The sequence below is a fragment of the Pangasianodon hypophthalmus genome, chromosome 19 (genome assembly GCF_027358585.1).
Source record: "Pangasianodon hypophthalmus isolate fPanHyp1 chromosome 19, fPanHyp1.pri, whole genome shotgun sequence".
NCBI lineage: Eukaryota > Metazoa > Chordata > Actinopteri > Siluriformes > Pangasiidae > Pangasianodon > Pangasianodon hypophthalmus.
In genome coordinates, this window is record NC_069728.1 from 17478702 (window position 1) to 17504902 (window position 26201).

At 38.2% G+C, this 26201-nt stretch overlaps 2 protein-coding genes across 10 annotated transcripts; one reads left to right on the plus strand and one right to left on the minus strand.

Moving 5' to 3' along the window:
- Positions 1 to 1099: 1099 nt before the first annotated feature.
- ttc32 (tetratricopeptide repeat domain 32) lies at positions 1100 to 4770 on the minus strand. The gene is made up of 3 exons (XM_026923331.3): positions 4557 to 4770; positions 4229 to 4395; positions 1100 to 1509 (listed from the first exon to the last, which is right to left on the minus strand). Exons 1-3 carry the CDS (start codon positions 4685 to 4687, stop codon positions 1382 to 1384), a joined length of 426 nt encoding a protein of 141 aa, XP_026779132.3. The 5' UTR covers positions 4688 to 4770; the 3' UTR covers positions 1100 to 1381.
- Positions 4771 to 8147: 3377 nt separating this feature from the next.
- matn3a (matrilin 3a) lies at positions 8148 to 23761 on the plus strand. 9 transcript variants are annotated; one of them, XM_053242201.1, is made up of 10 exons: positions 8148 to 8379; positions 9868 to 10824; positions 12080 to 12655; positions 15777 to 15983; positions 17039 to 17209; positions 17370 to 17489; positions 18990 to 19109; positions 20802 to 20898; positions 23268 to 23336; positions 23420 to 23761. In XM_053242201.1, the coding sequence occupies exons 1-9, from the start codon at positions 8202 to 8204 to the stop codon at positions 23323 to 23325; spliced, it is 2484 nt and encodes an 827-aa protein (XP_053098176.1). In that variant the 5' UTR covers positions 8148 to 8201; the 3' UTR covers positions 23326 to 23336; positions 23420 to 23761. The 9 variants fall into 9 exon arrangements, with proteins under 9 accessions (XP_053098176.1, XP_053098175.1, XP_053098177.1 ...); XM_053242200.1 differs by having other exon boundaries at positions 23487 to 23761; XM_053242202.1 differs by having other exon boundaries at positions 9871 to 10824; positions 23487 to 23761.
- Positions 23762 to 26201: the final 2440 nt, after the last annotated feature.

Genomic DNA, 26201 nt, shown 5'->3' on the forward strand with positions numbered 1-26201 from the left:
CTGTGGACCATGGAGCTGTGAGGCTTCATGTTCTTTTTATATTCATATTTTGCAATTAAAGAAAGGTACAACAAGAAAGAAGGACATACAACGTATTGACTTTTTTTTAATAGGTATAAGTATTGACACCTTTTGGGGGCTGTTTCAAGCTTTAAGCCTGAATCTAACCCTCTGAGCCACCAGGGGACCCCGGAAGAATGCAGGATAACAAAAAAAAGAGCACGTAGGCTGTCACTTAGGGTCTCTAAAGTTCAGAAACAGCCCTAATGACACACAGTGATTTTTATACCCAAACAAATTGAGTGTACCAGGATATTTTAGGCTAAAGATGATCTGCTTTCTACCAGAGGGTTATGACTTGCTGTAGATGCAAGTCATAACACACAGCCAGCTGGTTGTAGGATACAAAATAATTGTCTTGTACAGATCTCAGTCTGTATATTTGAAACTATTGAAAACCGGTGGTGTGAATTATAGTGGACGTCCACATGCACAATACTAAAAATTAAATTAACTAAAGGAACTTGAAATATATGGAAGGGTCTACGATGCTCTAGAAGTGTCTGTAACCTTGTTAGACTTTACAGAGGGAGTCAGTGTTGTTACTCATATCGAGGAAGGCAGATAGTAAGGGAGGGTGAGTCAATCATTTTAAAACCAGTGTTTTGCACAAAAAAAAAACCTCTACTGCATATGGAGTTGAAACTGTAGTGTCCTCATAGGTTCAGGCTAAAATATCAGTTACTGCATGTTTTTTATTTAGATTTTAAGTATATTTTCACAAAGTGTGCCAATAATTATGGACTAATCTATACTGTAGAAATACAGCATGAATTTTCTCTGCAGGGGATTAAACACCAGAGAAGCCAGCGAGTCGCTTTCCTGTTGGTCAGTCGTCTGATGTCAACGTTCTGATGTGTCCTGATGATCAGCATTGAGTTTTTGAGGGGAAAAAACGTGTTGATGGAGTTGTTCATGGTTAATGAAATTATTCTGAGCAAATCTGCCAGCAAAGTGCAAATTCAGGGAATCTGTATCCATGAGACTGGTCTGTTTAAACATAAAAAAAAACAGCAGCCAAAGAAACACAGGGAAGCTATGAGATGACAAAGTAGATTATTTTATAATAATTTACAATAAATTTCACTACAGACATTTTATTTGAGGAAATGAGACCTGTTCAAAACAGACATTGCATTAATAATTATTTAGTAACCCTAAATAATTTACAAATTTACAACGAGATTAAATTACAAAAAGTAATTTTTTTTAAGAAAAAACTTCTGCTTTGAAGCAAATCCAAGCCGTTCACAACACACACTTAAAAATCAGTTAGGAATTAAGTTCTTTCAGTCATAAACACGGCGGTGAAAATCCATCATCAATAGCCTCTCCTTCTTTTTTCTTCAGAGTCGAGAATTGCCTGATGCAAACTTAGTCTGGCGTCTTCAAAGTTGGAATTTATTTCCAAAGCTTTCTTAAAATCATTCTCAGCATCTTGGAAGAAACCTGCGGGAAAGAAAAACATGTGTTACGTAAGGAATAAAACACAACAGGGCATGCTGTTATAGGAAACTAATCCATGACGGGGTAGTGCAATGCAGCCTGATGTGAAGCTGACTTACTGTTGTCATCCCGAAGTTGATTATTTTCTAATAACAGCGCATCCTGAAGCGTTTTATTCCTCTCATACCATCATCAAAGATTTAATTTTTATTTTATTTTATTTTATTTTTTTTAAAGAACACATGCTTTTATCCATTTATAGTCACATTTAATGTTGTGGAACATCCACAAAAAAAAGTTAGTTTCTGATTCTGTCGTTTCATCACCAGCCTCTCTTTTTCCTCTTTCTTGAAGTTAACCTATGGAATAAAATTTGCATTAAATGTAAAGAGACAAAAAAAAAAACCCTCAGCTTGTCATGTTACCAAAAATCTGGAAAGTCCAAGGAAATAAAGACTTTCCCATGGTGGAAAACTTACTGACTGTTAAAAAGTGCTGACACTGGAGACTCATTCCATAAATGATAAATAAACATATTCAGCAGAAAACAGTCAACAATTACACACAGTTTTCTTGTGAAATAACAACACGCTTGTTTATCTGTTTATTATTAGTCTTAGATTATGCAGATTATCCACCATATAAGTCCCTGTGAATGAGTCGCTACTATAGAAACTATATCATATAAACCTATTGTTTGAATTACTGCCATAACTACTATTCTGTGCTATGCTATACTTCTAAATAATACATAAATAATAGCTTTCTAGTGATTCACAATATATGATTTTAAGATAGTATTCTTGTTGTTTCAGATATGAGATACAAACTGACTGTAGGGTCAGAATACAAACGTCTTTACGTCTCGTTCCAAAAACCGTCTCTAAACACATTTCTGAAGTCGCTTAATGCTGTTACACTATTAAACACACTTTCTCATGACCTTTTCAGCACTATTTCATTACACACCTGTACTCGCTGAGGAGACACCTGACTACAAAGCCACTCAATGTTTTATTTAAAAAAAAAGTAGCCAAAAAAAGGACTGGCTGTATCCCAAATGGCTCCGTGGTGAGCATGTAGAGACACATAGGCCCTGTATAGCCAACACCATCAGGCTCAGGGAAAGCTTCTTTCCTTGCACAGAGTCACAGCTCATCCCACACAGACACACACACAGAGACACACACAGAGACACACACAGAGACACACACAGAGACACACACAGATGAAATACTTTGAGAACAGATTTCACAAGACTGCTCTTGGCACAACACTCACTGACATGTGACCAGAATCGTGACACTGTCTCATACTGATACAACTCCTATCAGTCTACATATTTATAAATCATATGGTACAGTCAATACACTCTTTTCTGCATGTTAATCATATTGCACATACACACTGCATAATCCTATTGCATATTCATCTCTCTCTCTCTCGCTCTCTCTCAGCACGGCTCTGACAGTAGTCTCGGCTGTAATGTAAATGACAGGATTATATCAATATGCTTGTTCTAAAAAGTTATTGTTTCTATAGTAACAGCTCACACATTGAGACTCATATGGTAGACACTCCACATAACCTAAGGCTAATAATAGAAAAAACAGATGCAATCATTTATACGGGGAAGCTTTCTGTCACGAGATGTTTATGTAACATTTATGGAAGGGGTCTCTAGTGTATTCAGGACAGACGATTTTGTGCTTTCTAGTTTCGCAATAACATGACAAGCTAGGTTTTTTTTTGTCTTAATTAACTTCAAGCGAGAGAAAAAGAGAGGCTTTGAAGGAACGACTGTTCCACCATTTTGTGTCAGGCCACATCACACCACCCTGCCATGAATCATTTGCCTATAATCGCAAGACCCGTCGTGTTACTCCTTACATAATATTATCTTTCATTACCCTTTCTCCCCCCTCCATTTTTCTCCCCAAGTTGGTTAAATTCAAACCCACCAGCCAGCTCTCCCGAATCAGTGGACAGCTACTGCATCTTTTCAAACTGGGTTAGGGTCAGAGGAAGACTATCTACCCTCTTTCTCATACATGACGGCCATGATTGGCTAAGTGTCGCTGTCACTGACATCCCTTGCCCCCAGCGATCGCATGTTTCATCTGTCTCTGTCTTGACTCCGGCCACAGACAGCTGTTTCAATGTCGTGATTCGAACTCGCGATCTCCCAACAATACAGCCAATGCTTTTTTGTTGCTCCGCTCAGGAGCCCATAATATACATTGCTTTTATTCTTCAATGACTTTATTCTAGTCTACGTGTCTTCAGAAAAACGTCGTTCTTCCTACATGATATCCAAATAACGAATTCAGGACGAATCACTGAATATGCAAATTAGTCTGTGAGGTCATCTGGTGACTTCTAGAGAATTTATGCGCATGCACTATCTACTTTCCCCTGAAGAGAGTCTCAAGTGTCAACAAGTGTCTGTGTACGTTGGTATTTAAAAATAGAAATAAGATAAGATAAGACACTTTATTATCATCGTAGGAGTTTAGTGACGATGAAATGTACACAGAATATCTGATATCTGATATACACGATAAACACTAACAACCTCAATAAATAAAAAGTGGAGGACTCCAGTTTAAGGGTTTACCAGGAAGTGGCACAGACAGTGAGGTCAAGAGAATATAAAAGCCAGAGATATCATGATAATGCATGGATAATAATAATAATAATAATAAAAAGGCTGTACACCTACCCAGTCTATACCTTATTAATCCTCGGTTGTAATAAGGCACTTCAAACTGCCTGTTGGCTTTAACTGCTGCGCTGTAATCATCCATGGCTTCATAAAAATCAACCCGGAAGTACTTCACCTGGCCGCGGTTATTGTAGGCTATGGCGAGGTCATTACTGTCGCATTCTCTGTAATGGCAACAGAAACAGGGCAGATTTCATTAAAACACAAACACACACACACACACACACACACACACACACACACACACAGGTTAGCGTCTGTAGCTAGTTCCATTCTCCTAACACACTTATTTCTAAAGTTTATAAAGTTATCCAGCATGAATCACCCAGATGCCATGCAGATGTTGATGAACTCTGTGTACAAATCCTCTGCGCGTTTTAAATGTTTGCGGTTAAACTCATCATTAGCTTCATTCAGGATAGTTTGTCTGTCCAACACCTTTGTCTGCTCCTCCATGTGTCTGTATCTCAGCTGACAACAACAAACAACAACAATAAATAACAACAATGGCGCCGTTTTCTTCGTTTGTGTTTCTGGGGTAGAGCTGTTCGTCTTATTAGCGCCACCTAGCGACCAGGAGGCACACGAAATGGGAAATATCATACAACACAAACATCTAAAACAACCTACCACATAATCATCCATCCATTGTACAACATAAACATCTAAAACAACCTACCATATAACCATCCATCCATCCATCATACAACACGAACATCTAAAAAACCTACCACATAACCATCCATCCATCATACAACACAAACATCCAAAACAACCTACCATATAACCATCAATCCATGGTACAACATGAACATCTAAAACAACTTACCACATAACCATCCATCCATCCATCCATCGTACAACATGAACAGCTAAAACAACCTACAACATAACCATCCATCCATCGTACAAGATGAACATCTAAAACAACCTACCACATAACCATCCATCCATCCATCGTACAACATGAACAGCTAAAACAACCTACCACATAACCATCCATCCATTTTAAAACATGAACAGCTAAAACAACCTACCACATAACCATCCATCCATTGTACAACACAAACATCTAAAACAACCTACCGCATAACCATCCATCCATCCATCATACAACACGAATATCTAAAAAAACCTACCACATAACCATCCATCCTTCATACAACGCAAACATTTAAAACAACTTACCACATAACCATCCATCATACAACATGAACTTCTAAAAAAACCTACCACATAACCATCTTTCAATCATACAACACAAACATCTAAAACAACTTACCACATAACCATCCATCCTAGGAGTCTATCCCAGGGGACTTGGGGCACAAGACAGGGGACACCCTAGACAGGGTGCCAACCCATCACAGGGCACAATCACAATTTGGAAATGCCAATCAGCCTACAATGCATGGTTTTAGACTGGGGAAGGAAACTGGAGTACCTAGAGGAAACCCTCAAAGCACAGAGAGAACACACAAACTCCACATTCACACAGAGCAGAGGCGGGAATCAAACCCCCAACCCTGGAGGTGCGAGGCAAACATGCTAATAACCTCTAGGCCACTGTGCCCCTGACTACCACATAACCTTTAATTTAATTCAGAGTAAATTTTTTTTTTTTTTAAGTTTTCAGTCACTGAGCTTTCAAACTAACTGTATAAAACACCTAACAGCTACATGCTAGCCAGTTAAATTATTAACTGAGATTAACACTGCTGAATGCTCAATTCTGATTGGTCAGAAGTTGTTGAATACTTTTCTATAACAGCAGCACTGACAATAGTGTTTTATATTAATGCACTTTTTCTAATATGTTGTTTCTAATATGTATGACTTAAACACTCAGAAACAGTCTCAGTGTATAAGTCTAGGCTGACAACATATTTGTTTAGTCAAGTCTTTTGTGATTATAGTTTTCTTAGGTAAAGGAGCAGATCGAGAGGGTTCACTGGCAAAGAGTGTTGTGGTGATCTGGGAGGTTTGGATGCTGTCGCCCGCCCCACTCTCACACGTTCACTCAGATTTGTTGACGGTAGAATGGCTGGCTGCTTTATGTCCCAGGGCGCCCGCATGTCTGTGTTAGCTTCTGGCTCTCCCTTTTAGTTATGATGTCATAGCTAGTCTTCCCGGAGTCCCTGCTTGCACTCTGCACACAATGTACAATGTCCTTAACATTACATAACAATATGCATACCTAATAATCTGTGTTTCTCCTTCTCTCTCTCCCTCTCTCTATCTCTTTCTCTGTTGAGCTACACATGCTATTCCGAAGATACCAGTGATCCTGACCCCTTCTGCTCTCCACACCTGTCTGATCCAGCCTGATGCCCTACTTCTGGTTGGAGCTCTCATCACTTGGAAACCACTCACTGCTGTTGAGGATGGCCCACATGGACAGACTAAAGACACATGAGATTACTGTGGATGGTACCACTTAAAAACCATGAAGATGGCTTTGGACGGCAATTGCTATGATAGCTTTAGGACTGCAATTTCCACGAACAGTTTTGCACTCAAGTCTCCATCAGTGAACAGTGAATAAGTTCAACAAAATAGACTTCATGTGAAAACTCTAACGAATTTACTGGTTACCCAACTGCACTATTTGTCCATGTAGTACACAGTTATAGAAGAGAAATCATTTATAATCGCACTATCTGGTGTCATTCAGATGAGGATGGGTTTCCTTTTGAGTCTGGTTCCTCTCAAGGTTTCTTCCTCGTATCGTCTCAGGGAGTTTTTCCTCACCACTGTCGCCTCTGGCTTGTTTATTAGGGTTAAATTTATAAATTTAAAATTTAGATCCTGAATTTATATATTTCTGTAAAGCTGCTTTGTGACAATATCCATTGTTAAAAGCGCTATACAAATAAAATTGAATTGAATTGAATTGAATATGGCAACAGCTCCATATTATATACAGTTCTGTATTATATACGCTCCACGAAGACAGATTTAAAAAGTGTGTATTTGTTGATATAGTGAAGCTTTCTGTGAAGAGATATATGTAACATTTTTGGAAGGAGACTCCAGTGTGAGTGTTTTGTAACTGTCAAAGGTAAAGCTGTAATATTAAGTCTTTAGGATGGAGAGCTTTATGGTTTATTTTTTCTTGGTACCATGACAAGCTGCTTTTTTTTGTCTTATTAACTTCACAAGCGAGATAAAAAGACGCTGCTGAATGAACAACTGTTTATAGCTGCCATAACGTAAGTGCTAACAGGAACTTTTTTTGTGGACATTCCAAAACACTAAATGTAATTATGAATGGATAACACATGTATCATGCCATTCTTTAATAAGAATTTGCTTGGCCAAAAAAAATAAGACATCTTGTCAAATTGTCAAACTGTTTTTGTAACAAATGAGGTAATACACTAATGCCGTAATACTACACAGTTTATCTCATCATCCAATTGCTTTCTTTTTTTTTTTCAGAGACTGATTTCTTTTAAATTTGCCACACCAATGAATATTTGCTTTTCAATTCCTTGATGAATGAGGTTGATGTACTATACTTCAATGATCTTAAAAATGATGTTATGTGCTTGAGATTTTGAATTGGATTTGGTAAATCTGCTACTACTATGAATTTAAACACCTTGCGCAGTGTATTTTAACTTTTAAATGATTTCCTGTACTTCATTTAAACACTTTTTTCTACCTGACAGTGTTAAATAAAGGATTCTACAGGAAGCTACAGAGGACATTTACAATCAGAAAACAATCAGAATTTATACAAGTATGATAAAAGATACATTTTACTGTGGTATTTATTGAGGTATAAAACCTTTCAGGTGGTAAGAACTGATCATATATCACTTAGTATCCACCCCTGTGATATTTGGATTGGACAGGAATTTTACACGTTTTCATTTGAGCTCTTCAAATAGAATGTGGCCACAAGCACTTTGGTGTCAGTCGGCTATAGGGACAGAACAAGAAGTGTAAAGAGCACCTCGGCACAATGAAGCCCTTCATCGCGGTTTTACTCTCTTGCCTTTCATTCATCCATTTGGTGGATATCTCTGACTGCTATAATGTTATTTATCCATCACAGATTTTAGCCCAAAGTTACGCACAAAGAAGAAACTATGCTAATCCATCCAACACCAGACTACCACTGAGGACGCTTAATCCAGCAGGTACAGTTTGATTTAACTAAAATAAATCTTACCTTCTACATTCTAACCTGACTTAATGTCAATTTCTTTGCTAATTAAGCACCACTTATTTGATGTGTATGATGCATTTATGTTTTCCTGACTGGTTTTCAAGGCGAGGATAATTAAATTGTGTAAACTTGTCATGTTTGCATTTTGTCTCAGCGTGCATCAGCAAATGGAACATACAGTTTCATTATTTTTTTCTTGATGCACTGCAATTAAAAACCACAAATATGACTTCTCCACCTTTCGCATAAACACGTTTGTGTGTAACTTTCATTTAATCTACAGTGGAATAGAGTAAAAATCAAAATATATAGTAAATATACTATATTTATTATTTATTATTTATAAATATATATTTATATTTATACTATATTTTTCATTATATAGTAAAACCAAAATCTCATCTCTAAAGAAAACCTTTATGCAAACATTAAAGGAGAACTCCAGTGTTCTTCAACCTTATCTCTATCCACCACATCTGTAGCATGTGTGTGTGTGTGTGTGTGTTGATCATGTTTCCCTGTACGAGAAATGAATGGAAAAATCTAAGTGCAGTTGTTTTAAATGTGTGACTATATAATGTGAATTCAAATCTTTCAAGACAAATAAGTGAGAAAGTCTTAGCAAAGCTGTTCTTAAGGAGCTTTATTAAAACTTTGCATCTTTTTTTTTATTTTTATTAAAACTTTGCATCTTTGAGCAAAGCAATGTACAGTAATTTTGATTATTTATGCCTTTTGTGGTATCTACAAAAATACAATCTCCACACATAAATTCCTCTCTCTGAAAAAGTAGTCCCATCTCTGTAATATTCAAGGATGAGTTATAGATATTTAGATTCAAATTCAAATTCAGAATTTATTGGTCACACACACAAAACTATACACAATACGACATGCAGTGAAATGTTTCACGACTGTCCGTGACATAAAAATGGAATTTACATAAACCAGAATTTACTTCTTTTCTTTTTACAAGTAGAAAAGAAAAATATAAAATATAATATAAATGATATAAGAGATAGATGGCTGCAACAGTATGGACTATATTTTTATACTAGATTGTTATTCATATTATATAACATTTTTGAGTGAAGAATTAATAAGAAATATGTTCAGAATTGAACGCAGAATACAGAATTCAGCCCTTTGACTTCCATGACAAGTTAGTTTCAAGTAACCAGGTTTTCCGTTATTTTCCTTTATACAAGGAAACCTGTTGAAATGACTAACTATGGTAATCATATATACATTACAGGTGTGGTGGATGGAGAGTAGGTTGGAGTAAAATGTTGGAATATTCCTTTAAAGGCATGTTTTGTAATATGCATTTATATTGTAATTCCATGTTCTTTTTAGTTGTGACTATAAGGCATGATTTTTTTCTTTTAAACTAACAACTTTTGTCTTGTCTTTGTGTCACTAATTTGAAATCCGACTTTTCCCTGTTGGTGGACCGTAGTAGACAGCAGTAAATATCGGTTAAATGGAGAGCAGTATCTTCATAAAGACCAGCCAAAGGTTTTGCCACAACTGGTGAGCTATCCTATACCCAAGAGTCTTTCTCCAGCTAAGGTTTATGACTGGCAAAAAGACTTATCCACAACAGAGAAAAGGCCGTCTCCATCGCCGGAGAACCAGCAGCTGAAGGGTGAATGGACACCAGTAGTTTGCCGCAAAGTATCAACTTCTGAAGGATCGCTTACAGGTTCAGACGGACGCGTTACAGTCACGGAAGAATCGCTTGCAGGTCAGGAACGTTCGCGTGCAGCTCCGGAAGAAACACTTGCAGTTCCAGGACTTTCAACCACAGTTAAAGAACAATCACTTGTAATTCCAGAATTATCACCTGCAGGTCCAGACAGGTCACATCCAGGCCAGGGACAATCACGAGAAGGTCCAGAACAACCACTTGTAGTTCCAGGACTTTCAACTTTAGTACCAGAAATTTCGTTTACAGATCCAGAACAGTCACTTGTAATTCCAGAACCTTCACATGTAGGTCCAGAAAAGTCTCTTGTAGTTCCAGGACTTTCATTTTCAGACCCAGAACAATCACTTGTAGTTCCAGAAGTAACACCTGGAGGTCCTGAACAATCAGCAGCAAATCCAGAACGATCACACATTCCAACAGGTGACCCAGGGATACCTTTCCAACCAACATCTCCTCCTGTACACCAGTGGACCTGGATAACCTCCTCACTGCGGCCAAATCTCTCACTGCCAAAGTCCACTCTGGCGCCACAACTATTCCGTGAATCCACCTCATCTCAGTCCGTGCCAGCATCCACTCTGGCGCCACAACTATCCAATGAAGCCACCTCATCTCGATTCTTGCCAGCGTCCACTCTGGCGCCACAGCAGTATCCTAAAACAACCTCAGCTCAGCCTCAGGCTCCACTCAGTGCAGGGAGGACAGGTACTAAAAAAATCAGCTGGTAGTGTCAAATCTCAGCCTCATGAAAGCAGAGCTTCCTTTGCGCTAAAGGTGGATTCAGGTGTATGGCATCATGGACCATAGTTTGTGATAATTGAGCAATATATTTCATTTGACATAAAAGTGGCTTATGAATTTGACCACTAATCAATTAAGCAGAGGTGGTACAAATAGTAAAATCTTTCAGCTCAAGAACAGATGCTTATATTAAGTTAGAAGTCAATCTGGAAATGTAAACAATTTACAGAGGTATAAATATTCACCAAACTCACAAAATTGACTTTGACCACCGGCACACCAGCCATGAAGAGCAAGCCCCACATTTCTGACCGTGGTATTTTGATAAAAACTCCTCTGTCCTGAAGGCTTTCCCGTGTCAGCTGCCTGACACTGGAGACTCCTTCCAAAAATGCTAAATAAATATCTCCTCACAGAAAACTTTGCCATATCAACAATTAAGCATTTTAAATCTGGTTATATGGAGTGTCTGCCATACAAGTTGTAAGTTGTTCCTACAAAATTAACATATTAGAACAATCACATTAATATCAACCTGTGATTTGCCTTTACAAAGTCAACACCTTCTGAGCAATCAGAAGCTGAAAATAAATAAATAAACAAAACAGCCCATTGTCTTCTCATATTTTTCTGTTATTTACCCTTTCATATTGTGGCAGTTTTGGTTGTGATTTACGTTACATTATACTGTATGGTGATGTCATATTACTGAATCACCTTTAAGACTTTTTTTAAATGACCATAAATGTTCATTTAAAAAAAAAAAGTAACTGCCTTTTAAACGTAACGAAAAGTAAGCAGTGCTAAGAAAAAGATACTTAAACTTAAATACAACCCAATGCCAGTACAACATATCAGTGTGTTGTGCTTTAGTTTTTTTTTTAAATAACAGAATGAGACAAAGGAATTAGACGTAATACCAGTGGAGCTTGAGCCCAATGCTGCAGATCCAACAGGAGTGAAAGTGGGAGTGTTTTATCATTTTGGAGTCTCCACTTTAGATTAAAGACCAAGAAAAACCTGCTTGTATGTTGTTCTGTACTTTCCCTTGTCATGGCATTGGGTCAGATTTAAGTCACCATCATACTAACCTCTGTGCTCAACTCAAGCTTGTGCATCAGGAAGTAGTTGGTCCCGAGTGTCTTATTAAACCTCTACCCAACAAAATAATCCATCTTTAATACAAAACATTAATAAAAGGGTTTTTTTTTGCTCTCAGCTACAGATTCTCACTGTAGGAGCCGCCCACTGGACCTTGTCTTTATCATAGACAGCTCTCGCAGTGTGCGTCCAGGTGAGTTTGAGAAGGTTAAGGTCTTCCTTTCAGACATGGTGGACACTCTGGACATCGGCGCTGATGCCACCCGGGTCGCCGTGGTGAACTACGCCAGCACTGTCAAAATCGAGTTCCTCCTCAAAGACCATCTGAAAAAACAAAACATGAAGCAAGCAATCAGTGTCATCGAACCCCTGGCTGCGGGGACCATGACCGGTCTGGCCATCAAGAAAGCCATGGAAGAGGCCTTCACCGAGCAGTCAGGGGCACGGCCGAAATCACAGAACATCGCAAAGGTGGCCATCATTGTCACGGATGGGCGTCCTCAGGATCAGGTGGAGGAGGTGTCTGCTGCAGCCCGAGCCCGAGGGATCGAGATCTACGCCGTGGGGGTGGACCGGGCCGACATGCGGTCGCTCAAGCTCATGGCCAGCAACCCACTGGAAGACCACGTGTTCTACGTGGAGACGTACGGCGTCATCGAGAAGCTCACCTCCAAGTTCAGGGAGACTCTGTGTGGTAGGAATACGGGTTGGGGGTTGCTATTGGTTTAAAAATCTCTTTTAATTTAATGCATTTATACCAATCTTTTAATGGGCATTGACAACATGATTGGAGGATTTTTTAGATTATAAAATAAAATCCTTTCATTTCCCCATGAGGATTATCTTTATTATATGTATAAAAAGTAAATTTTTTAAAAATAGGAACTCCAGAATAGCATCTAAGTTGAATTTAAGATATTGCATTTTTATGCATTTATATTTGTATTAGCAGGTTTGTGTGCAAAATCAATTATTTTTAAATCAAGTATTTTTCAATATAATGTTGATTCTGCTTTTACAATATTTTGCAAAAATTGTGATTTCTATACAGATAGCACTTTAAATATACACATACATGCATGTTATATGAATGCATTAACCATTTACGTTCTAGGACTGGTTCCCGCTCTTCTTCTCCCAGCTGCAGAAAAGTTTCGTAATCTTTTTCAGGAAAATGAACTCGTGTTCTATAATGTTTTAGTTTGTGCTGCTGCACTGGAATTTCTCAGAAGCAGGCCTGGCTAACTGCTTTGATATTTTAGTTATTTATTTTTGTGTTGAGACGGATTTGAGGAGATAAACCTCCATCTGTATTTCACCCTGGTCTCATTTAACTGTGAAATCATATGTATCATGTATGATGAAAAAAAAAGCTTTTAAGATAAAGTGCATGTAAATCCTGGCAGGAGAAAAGTGAATCAAGTGAATAACGTCATCCCAGAGCTTCTGGCTCAAAAAAGAGTAACCGAAAAAGAGCTTGTTCCAGGTATGGATCCCTGTGCCATGGGAAATGACTGCGAGCACATTTGTGTCAGCAGTGGCTCCTCCTTTTACTGCAAGTGTCAGAAGAGTTATATTTTGAACGAGGACCAGAGAACATGCTCCCTCAAACGTAAGAGTCTGCAGATGGTGCTAATTACTCTGATATATCGTGATCAGAGTTATGCCTGGGCCACACTACAAGATTTATTTCTTGAAAATATAAGAGATTCAAAATCTAATGATAGATTTTACAAGATCATCTACCAATCATCAAACTAAACCACAGTGCAAAACTTGCGCGGAACAAAACAAATCACAGTTTTTAATTATGATCACGAATCAATGACGGGAATCTGAGACCTTGCAGGATTTCTCGTGAACAAATGTGACTTTGGATCAAAGCAAATATGGCGGACAACTGTGCAGTTCAGTGCGGATGTATAATTTTTAAATATTTTTTTACAGTTATGGAGGGGAATGACTCAACAAAACATATACGATATATAAACATACATTCATTGGCCACTTTATTAGGAACACATACACGTTCACATTCATGCAATAATCCAATCAGCCAATCATGTGGCATCGGTGCAGTATGTACAATCATGCAGATACAGGTTCAGAATGTGATCTCGGTGACTTCAACTGTGGCGTGTTTGTTAGTGTCAGACAGGCTGGTTTGAGTATTTTGGAAACTGCTGGGATTTTCCTGCACAAGTCTCTAGTGTTTACATAGAATTGTGCAAAAAACATCCAGCTAGCAGTAGTTCTGTGGGCAGAAACACCTTGTTCATGAGAGAAGCCAGAGGAGAATGATCACACTGGTTCTAGCTGGCAGGAAAGCTACGGTAACCCAAATAACCACTCTTTACAACAGTTGTGAGCAGAAAACATCTCAGAATGTACGAAATGTCAAATCTTGGGGCAGATGGGTTCCTCTCCTGTCAGCCAAGAACAGGAATTCGAGGCTACACTGGGCACAGGTTCACCAAAACTGGATAGGTGAAGATTGTAGAAAGGCCAGGTAACGTAGCGTGATTTTATACGTTGCACTGCTGCCACATGATCGGCTGATTGGATAATGAGAAGCTGTTCCTATTAAAGTGGCATTAAATGACACATTACAAGTCATTGATTGATAATTGATTCATAATTTAGTAGTTAATTAATAATTAATACATTGTTAGTAGAAGTGTTTTTTTTTTTACTTTCTTATTTGTAATACATTTCAAATAATTAAAATAAGATAAAATATCAAAGGTAGAAAACTTTCATGCATGTCATCAAGACTGCATTTTCACGAGACAGTATGTTAAGTTTTATACATTCCAAACCAAAGGATATCTAGGAATATAATATATTGTGGAATATAATATTGTGATCATTGAGACTCAGGAAGGGCAAATTAGCCTCAAAGTCAGTCCGATTTTTCTTTACTGTGGCCCAGGCATTAGTTATTTTTGGCAAATTGCTTTGCTTGCACACAGCAAGACATCATTAAAAATCCTTCATAACTAACCTACTTATTTAGTCATTAATTTAAAAAAAAAGAAAAAAGAAAAAAATCAAAACTCCTGCTACACAGCTGCACTACCAAAGCTGCCTTTGTCATGACTCTGAAGGTCATACAAAATTATATATTACATGATACATATTATACTGTTAGAAATCCAAGCACACCTATACATTTTTTGTGCTATGTGTATAACAGAACAAATCCAACAGAGCAGTCAGCTGGATTAAAACTCTGATCCATCCCATGCTGTGGAATTTCGATGGATGGTCGACCTGCATAGACCCTGTAACATTGTCATGATGTTAAACAACTCATGCAGGCAACGTCGTCTCCTGGTTTGCACTAATGTTACTGTTCCTTTCAGCTCAGTGAAACGTCTTTCTCTCACTGACTAGCGAGACAGATGACAAACGCGTGCCCTGCATCCTGGTGGTTCTGCTTTATTTGGGTTCCATGACGTATATGTTGTTTAAAAAAAGTACCAAAAGTATCAAACTTTACCAAGAATAGCAGCTCAGGTCTATGGGATGACAGCGTCTCTTGGTTCTAACATATTTGTTGTTTGTTAAAGAATATTTGGTTCTTAAAACATTCGGTCTGCCAAGTTTTTGCAAAGGTACCTCCTATACTTTTTTACATTACTTCTGGGTAAAAAATGTGTTTAGGAACTATGACTTTGGTTCAAATTAGACGTGAAACTTAACCGTCATTACTTTCCATAGTGCAGTATAAACCAGACACGTTTGGGGAATTTTTTTCAGGAAAAGATCCCGAATTTCTCTTTTGTTATGGTGTATAAAATTGTCCATTCCAGGTGTATCCCCATGCAAAATTGGACACAGCTGTCAACACATCTGTGTTGGAAGTGGAATGTCCTATTACTGCAAGTGTCGTCCTGGCTATGTCTTAAACGAAGACAAGAGAACATGTTCCATTGGCAGGGATGGTGGCCGTGATGGTCACACCGATGGTGCAGGCAATGGACGTAATGATGGCGACGAAGATAGTGAAAGTAGCACCAGTGAGTTTTAATGTCATGGCAGAAATGGTACTGAATGATTTTTTTCATGCCATTTCTTCCTGAGGAATTCAATAACAGTTAAGGTGAAAATATGTCGTACCATTCCAATAAAATTTATAATAATCTTACTTCACATATTCAGCACAATCCGATTAGTGTGGCACATTTCAGAGATCATATAACCAAATTAAGTAAAGGGCAATGTTTTGTCTTTTGCGTGTTGTGAATATTGTAATTTTTGCACAACGCTCCTTTCCCACCCAGTACCTAGCTTTGCTTATCTATCGTGAGACAAGTACCAAGCAGGGAGGGTGAAGGCTAGCGTGTGCTTCCTCTGAGACATGTGAAGCCACTGCATGTTTTTGAACTGCGGCTCATGCTCTGTCACAAGGTAGCTGAATACACTTGGAGGAAAGTGCTAACTGCCCTCTTCTACATACATGAGCTCACGATTGGCTAGTGCCTCTGTGATGGACAGGGGAAAGAGAATTGTCATTCCACACAGAGAGCACGGGCAGTTCTGCTCTCTTGGACTCCCGGCCACAGATGGCTGTGGCATTGTCAGGATTTGAATTCGCGATCTCCCATGAATACTTTTCTATTGTGCCACCTGGGAGCCTTGATCTATTTCTTATCCACTTAATCCAGACAATGGTGAAAAAAGCAAACAATGTTACAATCAGTCCTAATAATATGTGGTCTGTATGCTGGTTGGAAATTAAATAGGACTGTTATAGACTGAGGAAACAAATTTTAAACCAAAAGTGTCCAAGGTTCCCGAATCAACAGAGGGAACCCAAGGAGACTTTGCGTAATGAAAATTTTCCAAAGGAATGAAGATTGTCCAGGGTGTTGGGCCCAAAATCTGTACTGGTGCATACGGTTAACCAATAAGCAGATCATCATTTATTAACTAATAAACAATAGTTGCATATTTTAAGCATGATAGTCTTAATGCAGAAGAAAAACATAATAGGGGAGCCTCAACACCCATAACATAACTATTAACTATGCTATTTCAAATATAATTTCACAATGTTCATGACTTGTTCCAGGTATCGATGCTTGTGCACTGGGTCATGACTGTCAGCACACTTGTGTGAGCAGTGGCTCCTCCTATTACTGCACCTGTCCCCCAGGCTTTGTCTTGATGCAGGACAAGAAGTCTTGTTTCAAGGCCAGTGTTGGTGATGATGATGATGATGATGATGATGACAGTAGTGCCAGTGAGTTACTTGGTGTAATGTGTCATAAATGGTAATGACTTGTTTCATGCCTATTTATGACCATTTAATATATGTATCCAGTTCCAGCAGCTTAGCCTCATATTCCTGTAAAGTTTTGACATCTAGATTTCTCCAGTACCTTCCTCATGACTCATTGCAGGTCTGGACCAGTGTGAGATGGGACATGACTGTGAGCACATTTGTGTCAGCAGTGATGGCTCCTATCACTGTGAATGCCGGAGAGGCTTTGTCTTGAATGAAGACAAGAAAACTTGTTCACGTAAGACCTTGTAGACCAGGCTATTCATCTGAGGGTTCAAGCTCAGTATGTTCAATCCAACCAAGCACCCTACCTACATAAAAATAATTCATACCTATTAATTCACAGCATTGATTTCCAAATCTCAGTATCTCCTGAGTACCACCACACTGAAATTGTTTTGAGAATTGATAGGAATCTACATCTTCTCGATTGGATGTACATGGAGTCATCCTGTAAATCTCACCAGTTGTGGTATGCACAACCAATCAGACTCCCAAACAAACAATATTACTGAAACAAAGCCTCATAACCTGGTATGGTGCATTTCACTGGTATGTTGGTTGGAGAAACTACTGGTAGACTTTGCAGCCAAAAGTGAATAGTCCTGTTGTAGCCTGTAAAATCAAGGTCAGTTCACCAAGAAGCTCTAATTTGATTAATTGCTTAAGGTTTGGGAGTATCACATAGACAACGTCAGCATTTTTGCCATTAGTTAAACCCAGGGGTTCCATAAAGAGGGGGAAGTTGGGCCTGATTTTAAATGCTCCAAGGAGGTTGTTCATGGAAGGGAAAGTTGTCCAGAGGAATGAAAATTGTTATGGGTGGAGGCCACCCCTCGTTAAACTATTAGCCTGAAATAAATGTATTGTTTTTCAGCTATACAAGCTGTTTGCATTAATCGAAGGTTTTACAGATATGGAGTGCATTAGGTTCTGAAAGCTTATTCTCAGATTCCTGTAAACATACGAGATCTGGAATTCTCCAGTATCTTCCTTGTGACTTGTTGCAGATCTGGACCATATATTCACTCCAACCAGGAATACTACCTACATAATAATAATTGATACACCTTAATTCATCGTGTATCGATGTACAGCCACCAAAACATTTAAATCATTTTGAAAATTGAGAGGTATCTACTTCTCCTTGATGGGAGGTACATGGGGACATTCTGTAACTGTGATCATGTGCGGTATGCACAACCAATTAGACTCCTAAACAAAAAGAAAAAGCATTAAAATGAAGCTAATATACTGGTATAGTGCATTTCAGTGGTACGTTGGTTGGAGAAACTACTAGACATTACAGCCCATGAGTCAAAACTGAGTTGTCCTGTTGTAAATCATAGAATCAACTCTGAAGGACACCAAGAAGCTGTAAGTTGGTTAATTGTTTAAGGCTTGGTAGTTCGTCACTAGCTGAACCCAGGTATGTCATAAAGGGGGAGGGAAGATGGAGATGACTCCCAGAGTCCTGAGTACACAAAGGACCCAATGTGACCCTGTAAAACAAAAATTGTCCACTTGTTCAGAAGAATTGAAATTTTACAGGGCGGAGAGCCAAAAATCTGTACTGGTGAGCCCAGTTAAACCATGTCATAAATGGTAATGGCTTGTTCAATGCTACTTAACTGATGGTTTCACAGAAATCATATTTATATTAGGTTTTAAAGCCTTAGAGTCTTGTAACAATATGACATCTGGATATCTGCAGTGCTTCACTCATGACTTGTTGCAGGTCTGGACCAGTGCGGGATGGGACATGACTGTGAGCACATTTGTGTCAGCAGTGATGGCTCCTATCACTGTGAATGCTGGAGGGGCTTTGTTTTAAATGAAGACAAGAAAACTTGTTCACGTAAGACCTTGTAGACCAGGCTATTCATCTGGGGGCTCAAGCTCTGTGTGTTCACTCCAACCAGGCACCCTACCTACTTAAAGATAATTTATTCCTTTTAATTCACAGTAACAATTTCCAACTCTCCAATATCTTATGTGTACTACCACCATCATTTTGAGATGTGAGAGGCATCTGCTTCTTCTTGATTAGTTGTACATAGTGACATTCTGTAACTCTAATCAGTTGTGGTATACACAACCTAAACAAACAAATATTGTTAAAAAGAAGCCTTATAACCTGGTATGCTGCATTTCGCTGGTATATTGGTTGGAAAAACTACTGGTAGATGTTGCAGCCTTCAGGAGCCAAAACTGAATAGTCCTGCTGTAGACTATAGATTAAAATCTGATAGTCAGCCCAGGACACTCTAAGTTGGTTAATTGTTTACGGTTTGGGAGTATCACATAGAAAACATTGGCATTTTTTTGTATTAGTTAGACCCAGGGATGCAATAAAGGGGGGAGGTTGGGCATGCTTTTTGAAGGGAAAGTTGTTCAGGAGAATGGAAATTGTCAAATGTAGAGGGCACCCCTTGGTAAACCTGTAACCTGTAAATGGCTTCAGCTTTATAAACAGCTTGTATCTACTGAAGATACCACATCTAGATTTCTCCAGTGCTTTACTCGTGACTCGTTGCAGGTCTGGACCAGTGTGGGATGGGACATGATTGTGTGTGAGCACATTTGTGTCAGCAGTGATGGCTCCTATCACTGTGAATGCCGAAGAGAGTTTGTCTTGAATGAAGACAAGAGTCTTGTTCCCGTAAGACCCTGTAGACCAGGCTATTCATCTGTGGGTTCAAGCTCTGTTTGTTCACTCCAATCAGGCAGCCTACCTAGTTAAAGATTAATTATTCCAATTCAGAGCAAGGGAATCTGTACATATCTTAAATAAAACATATACATATGTCTTCTTCTTGATTGGATCATTGTACTTCATGAAATTCTAAACTTCATTCACTGGCATGCTGGTTGGAGAAACTACTCTTAGACATTGCAGCCCTCAAATCAAAACTGAATAGTCCTGCTGTAGACTGTAGAATCAAATCTGAAAGTCAGTTGCCAAGAAGAGTCTGTAGGGTTTTATAGAAAGAGTCAGCATTTTGGTCATTGGTTAATCAATTGGCATGTTTATGGACTACCAGCACTGAGTAGAAAGCTAAATTTTCGTAACATTTGAGGCTGCTTTAATTTGAAAAATGATCTGGCTCAGACTGGTTATTGGGCGAGACCTCATCTGTCCTGTTTGTGTCCGGAATCAATTTTAGCATTGATTCGGGGGAAAAAACACCACGTAGCACTCGCAATGTTGCGAAAGCGTATTTGACAACATTGCATTAGCTGTTGCTAAGTGTTACATTTTCACTAACAAACTACAAAAAAATACCGAAGACACTAGAATTTTTCTTAAGGAAAATAACTTCTGAGTTATTTACTTGTAATTAATAACTTTCAAAATGTGGGATCAATATGAAAACCATAATTAACCTGTTTGATTATTCATTAAAAGATATTCAGATAAACATTATATAGAAGGTAAGGTGTGTTGCAGTTTATAGTTAGTTAGAATGTAACAAGTAGTGTTTTATAGGCTAGAACACACAGAAAAGTAGCATCTGACTAACAAACTTTGCTTAATTCCGATATGAAGAGGTGAAGGTGGAGGTCATTCAGGATCCGTGTCACTGTGAGGCCATACTGGCTTTCCAAAGGCAGACACAAAACTCCATCCAGGCCCTGAATGGCAAACATATCCTTTCCTTGCAGTTTTATACATGGATGAAACTAAAAAATTTTTTTAAAACTGGGACTTAACGAGTCAACTCTTCCAGGTGAATTTTGAAAGCCAACTCACTTTTAGTCAAAGTTTGGTAAAGAAGTTGAATCATTTGTCAAAATATCACCAATTAGAAAAAAACGGGCAAAGAGTCAACTCTTATTGGCGAACTGAGCCAAATGATCTGACTCACTGAAAAGAGCCAGAATTCCCATCACTACTTAACACTTAAACATATACATACCTTGGTCTATATTATACTGTATATTGATATTGATAATAAGTTAGTCTTTGGTTTGAAGATATTGATGCCCATACAGTAGAGTACATTCTGGAGTTATACTGAAGGTGGAGCTCTGGTATTGTAATTTGATGGCACTTGTACCACTGCAGTTTGTACCATAGTTTCTTTGAGTTGTTGTTTGTTTTGGGGGGTTTCTCCCTTCAGTTTCCTCTTCAGGAGGTGAAATGCTGCTCAGTTGGGTTAAGGTCTGGTGATTGACTTGGCCAGTCTAAAACTTTCCACTGTCTTCCCCTGATGAAGTCCTTTGTTGTGCTGGCAGTGTGTTTTGGGTCATTGTCTCGCTTCATGATGAAGTTCCTCCCAATTAGATTGGATGCATTTCTCTGTAATTTGGCAGACAGAATGTTTCTGTAGACTTCTGAATTCATTCTGCTGCTACCATCATGAGTTCCATCATCAATAAAGATTAGTGAACCTGTTTCAGAAGCAGCCATGCAAGCCTTACCCCTGACACTACCTCCTCCATGCTTGACCAATGAGCTCGTATGTTTTGGATCATGAACAGATGCTTTCTTTCTCCACCCTTTGGCCTTTCCATCACTTTGGTAGAGGTTAGTCTTGGCTCCAGAACTTCTGTGGCTTATCTCTGTATTTCTTCGCAAATTCAAATCTGGCCTTCTGATTTTCCCTGCTGATGAGTGTATTGCTTCTTGTGGTATGGCCTCTATATTTCTGCTCTCTAAGTCTTCTTCAAATGGTGTTTTGTGATACCTTCACCGCTGCCCTGTGGAATTTTGTTGGTGATGTCACTGACTCTTGTTTTTGGGTTTTGCTTCACAGCTCTCACAATGTTTCTGTCATCAACTGCTGTTTCACTGGCCGACCTGTTCGATTGTTGTTAGTACACCAGTGTTTTTTTGTTTCTAGGGCATTCCAAATTGTTGTATTGGCTAAGCCCAATGCTTGTGCATTGTCTCTGATCGATTTCGTTCAAAATGACTTGTTTTTCTCCCAAATACAGCTCCCTGGTCTTCATGTTGGTTTACCCTTTTTAACAAGAAATGCAGTCTTCACAGGTGGAACCCAGGGCTCAAACCAAGAGTAGACATTCAGTGCTATTGATTGGTTAAACAATCAATCTAATAGAGCACACCTGGGCAACAAGAAACACCTGTCATATATTATATTTTTGGTCACTTGAAAAATGGGTAGGTTCAAACAAAAGGTGCCATGTTCTAAGTTGTTTAACACTTATAGATGTAAATATCAGGAAATAAAAGCTGAAATTCTGATCTATCGTCTATTATTCATCTTTTGATCTCACACCCAGATGTCTTCAGTGTATAGCAAAAACAAAAGAATTGGCCTTGCAGTTCCAATACTTTTGGAGGAGACTGTATATGAGATGGAAAAAAAAAGGAGAAACTTGTGTCCTGCTCTTTAACTCAAATCACAGTATTTGTCTTAGTCACAGCAAAGCTGCTATGTGTTTATAAATGTTTTCGTTGTTCTTAGTTTAAAGTCACAGTGGGTAGTGTTTTCGTGTTACAGCTCCATCCAGAGCTCAGTTTACTGTCTGTGTGGAGTTTCTCATGTTCTCCCTGTGTCTGTGTGGGTTTCCTCCAGGTTCTCCACCTTCCTCTCAAAAACATGTTCATAGATTGATTGGCTATGTTAAATTACACCTAGGTGTGAATGTGGGTGTGTGTGTGCCCTGTGACGAACTTGGGTTCCATTCAATGTGAATTCCTGGGATCAGCTCCAGATCCACCATGACCCTGACCAGGATAAAGCACCTCCTGAAAGTTACTGAAATACCAAATGACAGTAAATCATGAAAATATTGCCCTGTTGTTTTACACAGTTGAGATAAAACTGCTATGTACATGGATTAAAAGCTTTGCTGAATCATGAAAGCAGAAATTAATCCAAAGGTTGTTGGTATAGTTATATATTAGAATAGTGAAATATAATATATAAGAATAGTGGAAAGGTAAAGTCAAAAAATTGCTTTAATTTCCATTATTCAGTCTTAAGAACTCCATATAATTAGTGGAGTCAGAATGTGAAGGATCAATAACCTTAACCGCTGTTATACTAGCAGACATCACCAAGAAAGTTGAGCAAATGGAAAGGATGTTGTCCCACAAGTGATCGTTCCTCTGGTAAGTGAGAATTCTCTAAATCATAGACTGCAGTAGACATCTATAAACCATCACATTTTAACTACTTTATTATTGATTAAAAGGTAAACTGGATTTTGTGAAGATGCCTTCAGATGCCTATTCTGATGTTTGGATCACTTTCTATTCCAGTGAAGCTACAATATGGACCACACTGACCTCCAACACAACAACCTCCAGAGCTTCAATACCTCAATACACCTGGAAAATAACTGACAAAGATGGTGCTTATTTTACCGTTAATATGTGTGTCACTGGCTCGTAACCAATAATACTGGCAAAAGAAAATTTATTATAAAGAAAAATAAAACACTGATTACATTACATACAGTTTAGTGCAAAAGTTTGTGCACCTCTCATGGTTTCTAGGCAATAAAATGCATGACAATTTATCTTTAAAAAAAAAAGGTACACCAATTAACAAAAAGTGCAAAAAAATATAATCTTATGATGGTGAGTAAAAAAAGTTATTGGAGAAAGGGACATACAAACTTCTGCACTAATATCATCTAGTCTTTTTTAAACTGTTAAAATCTTACATAATTAATATTACACACAATTTGAGCATTTTTATTACTTGTGATAAGGGAACATCTGTGACTGAACGCACTACATGCCTTCTACATTTCCATTCTTAGGGGTGTGCAAACTTTTGCACTAACCGTATCTTGTATGATGGAAAAATCTGAATAGGTTTGTTATCTAGAAAATGATATATAATGTACGTATTTACATTTTTACCATTTAATGGTAGTTTATTTTCTGTTATTAAGGTAGTATTGACAGTGATATATGTAGATGTTTTTATATATATTTTAACATTTTTTGCATGTTTTATACATTTATTATATTTATAGATATAATAATTTTAATAAAAGATTTTTAGCATGTATGAGACTATTATTCTCATTTTATTTGTTAATCAAGAAATAAATAAAAGCATTCATAGCATGACTGTATAATTGATGAACATTACACAAGAAAATAAATGAACAAACCCATATTAAATTCTAAGTCTAAGCTGCCAAATGTTCCTTTTTAGCTGTACGATCAGCGACCTACAGAGCTACAGAGACCTGTCTGATACTTTTGTGAGACATCTGAGTCAACATTTCCAGACTTAGTACAGATGTTGACCTTTAAACAACGGTTGTACTGTCAGATTGTACCAGTTCGATGTAAAGGTTAAATGTAGTTGCCAGGAGTTGTCAGGAGGGCTTGTGCGATGTCTGCTTGCATACAGTCTCCCTCGTCACTCAAACTAGATTTCAGATCTCTATGTTAATTCTGACAGCAAACACCAATATTTATGACTTATAGAGGAGCAGAAAAATCGTCCGGCTTTCGTGCTTTCTTTCATCTCAGTGCCAAGGCTAGGTTGCTCAGATGTCGGACGACCCTAAATCTCACCGTGATGGATGAAGGTACACTCAGACACTCAGCCCCTCTCTATGCCCTCGCTTCGAATGTCTGCTATTTCATACACTTTCACTGCTGCTTTCACGTTTCACAGTGTCATGTGCACCAGAGGCTTGAACTGTGTCTACTGTACTGGGAAAAAAAAAAAAAAAACACGTTCTTAGAAAAGATTTTCGCATCCTATGCTCAGATGCAAACAAGGAGATGAGAAATTCCCTGGATAATCCCGAGGGTTGAAAAGGTTAGGAATGTCTAGCATAAAATGGCAATGTGCTCTATGTGATGTAGGTGTTTTTTTAATATAATGTCATGGTGTATACTGTATATTTACACCACAGTGCTCGAATCTCCATTCTGATTGGTCAGAAGGTTGATTTTCATTTTCTATAACCGCAACTCTGACTGATCACTATAATACAAACCACTGGGGTCTATGCTGTCCCAGAAACATGCTTGTAGGCAGACTGTCTACTCTGAATTGCCCCTTGATATGAATGAGTGTGTTAATCTGTTTGTGGGATGTACTGCCGTCCCAATCGGGGTGTCTCTCCCACATCCAGGGACTGGCTCCAGACCAGGATGAAACACTTACTAAAGATGAATGAAGAAATATATAATAGTGAAACATAATATATTAGTAAGGTGAGAAGTTCATTCCACTCAAAAGTAGTTAAATTTAAGCCCTAGGACTGAAACAGGTTTGTCACAACCTAAACCTTTAGATCATGTCTGCATTGTTCTAAACATTAAACTGCAGCTACCTGATTTGCTGTTTGTTGAGGTTTATATCAGGAACTGTGTGGACTTTCATAAACAGGAAGAAAACCCAAATTATGTGAATTTTTTTTTATGTTGTGGAACATCCACGAGAGATGTTAGTTCCTGTCATCACTTACATTATCACCATGCTTTCTTTTTCTCTCTCTGAAAATTAATAACACAAAACACAGTGTCATGTTACCATGAAACTTTGAAACACCTCTGTCTTGAAGACTTAAAGTTACAGCTTTAACTCTGACAGAGTGCTGACACTGGAGACTCCTTCCATGAATGTTAAATAAACATCCCCTTACGGAATACTTCTCCATCTCACCATCTCAACCAGCTTATGCAGAGGTTCCACGATACCAGCTGCTGTGAATGAGTTGGTACTATAGAAACAATAACAACTACTACTTTTGGTAATGATATACAGACGTGGACAAATTTGTTGGTACCCTTACAGTTCTTTGAAACAATGATTCATTGCTCCTGAAAAGTGATTAAACCAAAAGCAATAGTCTTATATATATCTGCCTGCCCATAGTATGTGATAGATTAAGCCAATAAAATTGTGAAGAGAAATGACTCTCTTAAAATTGAATAAAATTGTGAAGAGAAATGACTCTCCTTGTAAACTACCGCAATCGCTTGTTGGTAAGGGTACCG

Bases quoted from the DNA above. Each gene is read 5' to 3' on its own strand.
- ttc32 (XM_026923331.3), bottom strand. From the start codon at position 4,687: ATGGAGGAGCAGACAAAGGTGTTGGACAGACAAACTATCCTGAATGAA. The intron at 4,396-4,556 runs GTGATTCATGCT...TTGCCATTACAG, and splicing joins AACATCTGCATGGCATCTGG to AGAATGCGACAGTAATGACC. The intron at 1,510-4,228 runs GTAGGTGTACAG...TCTTTCCCGCAG, and splicing joins ATTAATAAGGTATAGACTGG to GTTTCTTCCAAGATGCTGAG.
- matn3a (XM_053242201.1), top strand. From the start codon at position 8,202: ATGAAGCCCTTCATCGCGGTTTTACTCTCTTGCCTTTCATTCATCCAT. The intron at 17,490-18,989 runs GTAAGACCTTGT...GACTTGTTGCAG, and splicing joins AGACAAGAAAACTTGTTCAC to GTCTGGACCAGTGCGGGATG. The intron at 20,899-23,267 runs ACATATCCTTTC...AACCGCTGTTAT, and splicing joins ATCCAGGCCCTGAATGGCAA to ACTAGCAGACATCACCAAGA.